This window comes from Otolemur garnettii, unplaced genomic scaffold (genome assembly GCF_000181295.1).
Source record: "Otolemur garnettii isolate 467f Iridium unplaced genomic scaffold, OtoGar3 scaffold00099, whole genome shotgun sequence".
NCBI classification, from domain to species: Eukaryota; Metazoa; Chordata; class Mammalia; order Primates; family Galagidae; genus Otolemur; species Otolemur garnettii.
Window position 1 is genome coordinate 2,440,288 of NW_003852494.1, and position 9,005 is coordinate 2,449,292.

The window sequence follows — 9,005 nt, forward strand, 5'->3', positions numbered from 1 at the left end:
AAAAAAAAAAAAGCTGAGAGAAGAAAGTCATTTGAGCCCAAGAATTTGAGGTTGCTGTGAGCTATGATGCCATAGCACTCTAGTCTGGCCAACAGAGTGAGATTTTGTCTCAAAAAAAAAAATGCAGAGAGAGGGCAGTGCCTGTGGCTCAGTGAGTAGGGTGCCAGCCCCATATACCAAAGGTGGCGGGTTCAAACCTGGCCCCGGCCAAACTGCAACCAAAAAAAAAGTAACCAGGCGTTGTGGCAGGTGCCTGTGGTCCTAGCTACTCAGGAGGCTGAGGCAAGAGAATCGCTTGAGCTCAGGAGCTGGAGGTTGCTGTGAGCTGTGTGACGCCATGGCACTCTACCAAGGGCAACAAAGTGAAACTCTGCCTCAAAAAAAAAAAAAATGCAGAGAGAAAGATTGCAGTGTTTGGTGCAAATACACACACACAACACTACACACACACTATTTTTCAAGGTGTACCCAGGCCATCAGAAACTCTTGATAAGGTGCACACACTACATGGGAGACCCTCTGCACAATAATTAGGGACTTCACTGTGCCCCACCAGGGTCATCCTGCTAAATGTTTACCAGCCAGCACTGGGTAGGAGAGGAGAGTGAGGAGTACCTGCCTATTCCCATGGTGTAAATACTCCCAGTGTGGTTGATTTCAAACTGTCAACATTATAAGGTATTGATGTGCACACACAATCTCTACAACCAGGAGAGCTGAGTTCTGCTCACAAGTCTGATAACTGGCTGTGTAACTACTAGATTGTAGCTTTCTTTTCTATAAAAGGAGGGAGATACCTTGATGGTCTGTTGCACACACCCCAACATATCCTCTCTGTCCTTATCTCAGAGGAAGGGGCTACATTTCATTCTCTGCTTAGAGTGTTCTCTTCAAGGTGTCCCCCTGTGCTAGGCCTGGCCTATGACCTGCTCCCTGAACACCAAGAGCACCCCTGCTTATGAATCCAGCTATTGCTGCTGGTGCAAGTTGCTAGGCTGCAGGCACGCATCAAGTGGGGCCTGCATCTGTCTCACAATTACACATCTGGGCTCCAGAGATGGAGACCTCCTCCACCCCATGGCAGTGAACAAGGAGAACTTAACAGTAGGAGTGGATTAAGATCAAATTTGGCGGCTTGGCACCTGTGGTTCAAGCAGCTAAGGCACCAGCCACATACACCTGGCAGGTTTGAATCTAGCCTGGGCCCACCAAACGACTGTTGCAACCAAAAAATAGCTGGGCATTGTGATGGGTGCCTGTAATCCCAGCTACTTGGGAGGCAGAGGCAGGAGAATTGCTTGAGCCCAGAGTTGGGGGTTGCTGTGAGCTGTAATGCCACAGCACTCTACCGAGGGCAACAGCTTGAGGCTCCGTCTCAAAAAAAAAAAAAAAGATTGAATTTGGCAACCCAGGAAAGAGGAGTAGTTTGACTTCAGTCTCTAGCATGGGTCATTAGGTAATAATGATACCTAACCATTATTATGATTATAATAACTGAGAGACCCTTCAGGTCCTTTAACAGAAATACAGCCATGTGTTCCTTAGTGATAGCGATACATTCTGAGCAATGCATCATTATGCAATTCTGTCCATATGTGAACATCACAGAGTGTACCCACACAAACCTAGATGGCATAGCTGACAGCACACCTAGGATATATAGACTAGCTTATTCTCCTGGGTCACATGCCTATAGTGTGTTACTGTACTGAATACTGTGGCAATCATAACATAATGGTAAGTATTATCTAAACACAGAAAAGGTGCAGCAAAAATACAGTATAAAAGATCTAAAAAGTGCTGGGCACAGTGGCTCATGCCTGTAATTCTAGCACTCTGAGAGACCAAAGTGGGAGGACTGCTTAAGCTTAGGCATTTGAGACCAGCCTAAGCAAGAGTGAGACCCCATCTCTACTAAAAATAAAAAAATTAGCCAGACATGGTGGCATACGCCTATAGTCCCAGATATTTGGGATGCTGAAGCAAGAGGATCATTTAAATCCAAGAGTTTGAGGTTGCTATGATCCAGGGGTCCTCAAACTTTTTAAACAGGGGGCCAGTTCACTGTCCCTCAGACCATTGGAGGGCCAGACTGCAGGCCCCAGGACAAGTCGGCTGCTAAGCAGGACAGGCAGTGGCAGTAAAAACACCCGGCAGGCCGATAAATGTCCCAGGCAGGCAGCATGTGGCTCGCTGGCCATAGTTTGAGGACGCCTGCTGTGAGCTATAATGATGCCACAGCACTCTACCCAGGACAACAGAGTGAGATTTTGTTTTGAAAAAAAAAAAAAAAAAGGCTTGGCACCTGTAGCTCAGCGGCTAGGGTGCCAGCCATATACCCTGGAGCTAGCAGGGTCAAAACCAGCCAGGGCCTGCCAAATGACAATGACAACTACAACCAAAAAATAGCCGGGCATTGTGGTGGGCACCTGTAGTCCCAGCTGCTTGGGAGGCTGAGGCAGGAGAATCACTTGAGCCCAAGAGTTTGAGGTTACTGTGAGCTGTGACGCCCCAGCACTCTACCGAGGTCGACAGTTTGAGACTGTCAAAAAAAAAAAAGACACTGCCACTAGCCATGAATGAAGCTTTCAGGGCTGGAAGTTGCTCTGGGTGAGTCAGTGAGTGATGAAGGAATGTGAAGGCCTAGGGCATTACTGTACACTACTGTAGAATTTATATGAGACACTCTACCCTTAGAATACCCTAGATTTATAAAAAAAACAAAGTGATTGCTACAATAGCTATGACATTGCTAGATGATAGGAATTTTTTAACTCTTTTATGATCTTAGGGGATCACCATCGCATATGCAGTCTATTGTTGACTGAAAAGGCCTTATTCCCTGCACTTTGCCTACTCTATTTTCAGGTAGCAGCACTCACTACGTACTGACACTGCTCTAGGTGCTTGATGGATATTTTGTTTAGCCCTCATGGCAACCCTATGAGGCAGGCATTACTTTATCCCCATCTCACAGATGAGGCAAAGAAAAGTTAAATTTGATATAAGCTATTAACTAAGTAACTCAGTTCTATATCCCTGGGATCACTTTTTAACTTAATTTTAACAGGTCTAGAATAATTACTAACATGTGTAGAGAGCTTGCCTTCCAGTTTCAGGTGAACAATTAATTATCCAGACTAACTCTCAAGCTGAAAATCTTAGAAAAAGAATTTGAAAAGCTCCTAAAAGCCACCATGTGCTGACAAGATAGCCAAAATTGAAGGGAAAGAAATGCTGAAAGATAATCCAACAAGGAAGCTATTCCTCCCCTGCAGAGATTTGCCAACCCTAGCATATTTCAACTTGACTGTGACTGCTTTTGTGGGGCAAGAGGCCAGAAAATTAAAGTCCAGGGCTCAGGGCAACACCTGTGGCTCAAGGAGTAGGGTGCCAGCCCCATATACCGGGGGTGGTGGGTTCAAGACCGGCCCTGGCCAAAACTGCAAAATAAATAAAGTCCAGGGCTCACACCAAGTGGGAGATCTTCCCCACAATAATTTTAGATCTCATCAAAGTCCACCAATAGTATGCTAGTAAATGTTTAACAACCAGCTCCAGGTAAGGTTGAAAAAGGAGGATCCTAAAGTACACAGCATTTGCTAATTTCCATATGTCACTAAACACAGAGCTGGAAGGACACGCCTACAAGACAGGTGCACCACATCACTGACTCTACTCTTAAGTGAACCAGTCTTACAAAATTAAATACCCTATATTTTTATCACCTGGGTGGTTAGGGAACCACTGGCCCTGAACTTAAATTTAGGTTGTCCTGGACTAGCGGTGGGTAACCTAAGGAACCTGGCAGAAACAAATGTAAATCATCTCTAGAGAAAACTTTGTTCCTATAATTTTCTTTATTTTTTTTAAATTTTTTTGGGGGGACAGAGTCTCACTTTGTCACCATTGGTAGAGTTCAGTGGCCTCATAGCTCACATCAACCTCAAACTCTTGGGCTCAAGCGATCCTATTGCCTCAGCCTCCCAAATAGCTGAGCTACAGGTGCCCGCCACAATGCCCAGCTATTTTTTTGTTGTAGTTGTAGAGACTATTTTTTTTTTTTTGGAGACAGAGTCTCACTATGTCACCTGTGGTAGAGTGCCATGGTGTCATAGCTCACGGCAACCTCAGACTCTTGGCTTAAGCGATTCTCTTGCCTCAGCCTTCCAAGTGCTAGGATTACAGGTGTGAGCCGCTGTGCCTGACCTATATTCCTATAATTTTAACATACAATTTCCAGCATGGTCAAAGAGAACCAGACAGATAACAAGAAACTATGACACCATGAGGGCGGCGCCTGTGGCTCCATGAGTAGGGTGCCAGCCCCATATGCTGGGGGTGGCAGGTTCAAACCTGGCCCTGGTCAAACTACAACAACAACAAAAATAGCCGGGTGTTGTGGCAGGCACCTGTAGTCCCAGCTACTTGGGAGGCTGAGGCAAGAGAATCGCCTAAGCCCAGGAGCTGGAGGCTGCTGTGAGCTGTGATGCCATAGCACTCTACCAAGGGCAACAAAGTGAGACTGTCTCAAAAAAAAAAAAAAAAAAAGAAAAAGAAAAATATGACACTACGAGCAAGAACTAGCAGAAACAGACCCTCATATACTTCAATGTTAGAACCATCAGACACAGGCTATAAAACAACTGTGCTTTGTTGAAGGAAATTTAAAAATATCTGCAGGGGGCTCTGTCCCCATAGCTCAGAGGCTAGGGCACCGGACACATACACCAAACAACAGTGACAACTACAACAAAAAAATAGCTGGGCATTGTGGGGGGGCGCCTGTAGTCCCAGCTACTTGGGAGGCTGAGGCAAGAAAATTGCTTAAGCCCAAGAGTTTGAGGTTGCTGTGAGCTGTGATGGCACAGCACACTACCAAGGGCGACATAATGAGACTCTGTCCCAGAAAAAAAAAAAATATCTGCAAGGACAGGAAGCTATTAAAAGTGGCAGATTTAGGCTTAGCGCCCATGCTCGGGGGTTAGGATGCTGGCCACATACACTGGGACTGGTGGGTTCAAACCCAGCCTGGGCCTTCTAAACAATAATGACAACAACAACAAAAGAGCTGGGTATTGTGCTGGGCGCCTGTAGTCCCAGCTACTTGGGAGGCTGAGGCAAAAGAATCACTTAAACCCAAGAGTTTGAGGTTGTTGTGAGCTGGGATGCCTGTGATGCCACGTCCCTCTACTGAGGGTGACATAGTGAAACTCTGTCTCAAAAAAAAAAAAAAAAAGAATTTATAAAGATGTAAAAGAATTTATAAAAAAGATTTATAAAGAATATTTGAGGAAAGCTTTATGGTTTCATCAGAGATGAAAAACATAAACACCTTTAGGAGCCAGACAGGTGACACACATAAAGTAGCTGGGTGAGTACACTGGTGACCTGGAGAACTTTGTCTAAAGGGCAGAGAATTTTGTCTGTATCCTCAGTTATAGCCGATGGGTGCCATGTGGTACTGGGAGTCCTGTATGCAGCTCTTTTGCTATTTCCAGAGAAGTTGGATATTTGAATTTCTTTTTATTGTGTCAAATATACATATGATTGACTACTGCAGCCATTTAAAAAGTGTACAATTCAGTAGCATTAAGTACATTCACAATATTCTGCAACTATCACCACTAACTCATTCCAGAGCTTTTTCATTACCCCAAAAGAAAACACCATACCTAGCTGGACATGGTAGCTCACACCTGTAATCATAGCACTCTGGGAGGCTGAGGTGAGAGGATCCCTTGAGCTCAGGAATTTGAGATCATACTGAGCAAGTGCAAGACCCCGACTCTATTAAAAATAGAAAAATTAGCTGGGTGTTAGGGTGAGCGCTCCCTGTAGTTCCAGCTACTCAGGAGGCTGAGGCAGGAGGATGACAAGCCCAGGAATTTTTTTTTTTTGAGACAGAGCCTCAAGCTGTCACCCTGGGTAGAGTGCCGTGGCATCACAGCTCACAGCAACCTCCAACTCCTGGGCTCAAGAGAGTCTCCTGCCTCAGCCTCCCAAGTAGCTGGGACCATAGGCGCCTGCCACAACGCCTGGCTATTTTTTGGTTGCAGCCATCATTGTTGTTTGGTGGGCCCGGGCTGGATTCGAAACTGCCACTTTAGGTGTATGTGGCTGGCGCCTTAGCCACTTGAGCCACAGGTGCTGAGCCAAACCTAGGTTTTTGAGGTTACTGTGAGGTGGGCTGACGACATGGCATTCTAGTCTGGGGAACAGAGTGAGACCCTGTCTCAGAAAAAGAAAAAAATAAAATAAAATCCCATACCCATTAGCAGTCACTTCTGTCCCTTCCACCCCCTGCCTCTGGCAACCACCAAGCTGCATTGTCTCCATAGATAGCTCATGTAAGTGAAATCACATGTTTGTCCTTTTGTGACTGGCTTCTTTCATTTACTTAGCATGGTTTGTTTGTTTGTTTAGATACAGGGTCTCACTGTGTTGCCTGGGCGAGAGGGTAGTGGCATGATCATTAGCTCTCTGCATCTTCCAACTTCTAGGTTCAAGTAATCCTCCCACCTCAGCCTCCCAGAGTGCTAGGATTATAGGCCTGAGCCACCACACCTGGCTACACTTAGCATGTTTTTAAGGTTCAGCCATGTTGTAGCATGAATCAGTACTTCCAGTAAGCATGTATTCATTCCCTTTTGTGGCTGAATAATATTCCATTGTGTGGATATACACATGTATCCATTCATCACCTGTTTGACATGGTATCTTCCTATTTTAAATTCAAATATATATTTTTAAAAGTTCTGTGCAGGAGGCTGGGTGCACTCAGGAGTTCAAGACCAGCCTAAGCAGAGCAAGACTTTGTCTTAAAAAAATTAGCTGGACATTGTGCCAGGTGCTTGTAGTTTCAGCTACTTGCGAGGCTGAGGCAAAAGGATCACTTGAGTCCAAGAGTTTGAGGTTGCTGTGAGCTATGACACCATAGCACTCTACTGAGGGCGACAAAGTGAGACTCTGTCTCTAAAAAAAAAAAAAAAAGAGTTCTGTATAGGCCAGGCACAGTGGCTCACGCCTATAATCCTAGCACTCTGGGAGGCCAAGGTGGGTGGATTGCTTGAGCTCAGGAGTTTGAAACCAGCCTGAGCAAGAGCGAGACTCTGTCTTTACTACAAAATAGAAAAACTGAGGCAAGAGGATTGCTTGAGCCCAAGAGTTGGAGGTTGTTGTGAAGTATGATGAAGCCATAGCACTCTACCCAGGGCAATAGCTTGAGACTGTCTCCAAAAAAAAAAAAAAAAGTTCCAAATAATCCAAAGCACAAATTTGTTGGCCAGATACAGTCAAGATGGTCAATAGTGTAAGTTTTCTGTTTTATGACCTGCTATTATGTATTTTCCCATTAGATCTTCAGAATGCTTCTCTAAGGTATCTTCATTTTTCACATCAGGAGCTTGTGCTTCAGAATGGTAAGGAGATATGCTTAGGAAAGGGTCTCCATTCTCTCCATTTTCCCAGTAGTTTTTCCCCAAAAGGCCAAAACCTCAGGAGGATCTGCCTGATACTAGAATGAGTGGGAGTCAGATTTACCCTATGGCTGCAACCTTGAACTTCCCTAAGATTCAGTTCCCCCACTGAACTGAAATGACTAGTGTTGGGCTTGTTTATCTCGCAGCAGTGGCCTTGGTCACATCAAGGCCAGTGCATCATTCTGGGCGGGCACTGGCTCTAGCCAAGTCAGCTTCACTGCAGCTGAACACAAGATGAGGCTCCTGGCTTATCCTGATAATTGTAGATTCTTCCACAGTTCTGGTCTGAGGCCTAATTGGGAGGAAACAACCTCATTAGTCCTCCTGGTAGATCTGATCAGTTCATCTTACCTGCTGGGGTCATTTGTGCAGTAGCAGCACGTGGTCTGAGCCTGGTACTTAAATCAGGAGTGGCTTAAGGTTAAATTGCAGTTTTCCAGCAAATCCCAGCAAAGGCCCCCTTGCCTTATATATGGCAATTCCTGGCTCTGCTATGATGCTGATAACCATTGAGCTTTTCCTGCGCAGAAAGCTATTTAATAAGCAAGGTCCAAAGTCTCCTGGGCTCGGCCTCACTGCAGGCACCTTTCCTTACCATCCCACTTTTTCAAAAGTACAAATCATGGGGGAGGCGACGTCCTAGCTCGCGTATTAACAAGGGGCAGCGGGCCAGCAGAGATGCGCGTTTCTTAACTCTTTCCAAGAGCACCTCGCGCCGCCTTCAACTCTGAGAAGTCAAGAGCCCCACAGGAAACTTGCATTATTGCAGGCGCTGCTGCCACATACCCGTGCCAGGGACGGCGACCGAGCTGGCTCCCAAGGAATGCGCCCCCTCCACCTCCGGCCGCCCAGCCAGCGCGCCGTCCCCCGGGGACCCCTCGGCACCTGCGGCCTCCGAGTAAGTGTCCGCGCGCACGTCCGCACGCCCGCCCCCTCCCGGGCCCACGAGCCGGAGGTTGCCGGACGACCCCCTCCGCCTCTCCGGGAAAGGGTCCGGGGTGTCCCCCTGGGCGGCTGGAGAGGCTCCGGGACACTGCCCAGCGGCCGCGACGCCCGGAGGCCGCACTGCCGGCGCCCGCGGCGGCGCTGCTCCCCCTGCGCGGTGCAGCTGCCGCCCGGCGCTTGCGCACTGGGCCCCGGGCGCGCGGCGGCACCAGGCTTTGTGTGTATGTGTGTGTGTGTGAGTGTGTGTGTGTGTGAGAGAGTGTGTGTGTGTGAGTGTCTGTGTGTGTGAGTGAGTGAGCGGGCGGGCGGGCGCGAGTGTGGCCGCCGCGGAGCGCGAGCAGGACCCGGCGGGCGCGCTCCCCAGCCTCTCTCTCCCCGCCAGAACCATGTCGGGCAGGTCGGTTCGAGCCGAGACCAGGAGCCGGGCCAAAGATGATATCAAGAGGGTCATGGCGGCTATCGAGAAAGTGCGCAAATGGTAAGCGGAGGCGCCTGCTCTCTCGCTCGCTGCTCGGCGCCGCGGCCGCCCAGAACCTACGAGCCAATACAAAAAGCCGCGGGGCGCAACGCCCCAGCCGC

The 9,005-nt window shown here is 47.8% G+C and overlaps 1 protein-coding gene across 1 annotated transcript in view; it reads left to right on the plus strand.

Annotated features, from left to right (window-relative positions):
- Positions 1–8,273: 8,273 nt before the first annotated feature.
- Positions 8,274–9,005, plus strand: part of BCL7A (BCL tumor suppressor 7A) — a 30,272-nt gene continuing 29,540 nt past the window's right edge. Inside the window, exons 1-2 of the mRNA XM_003796009.3 lie at positions 8,274–8,379; positions 8,809–8,904. Of these exons, the coding sequence (XP_003796057.1) occupies positions 8,813–8,904 (92 nt within the window). The 5' untranslated portion in view covers positions 8,274–8,379; positions 8,809–8,812. The remainder of the gene's footprint in view (positions 8,380–8,808; positions 8,905–9,005) is intronic.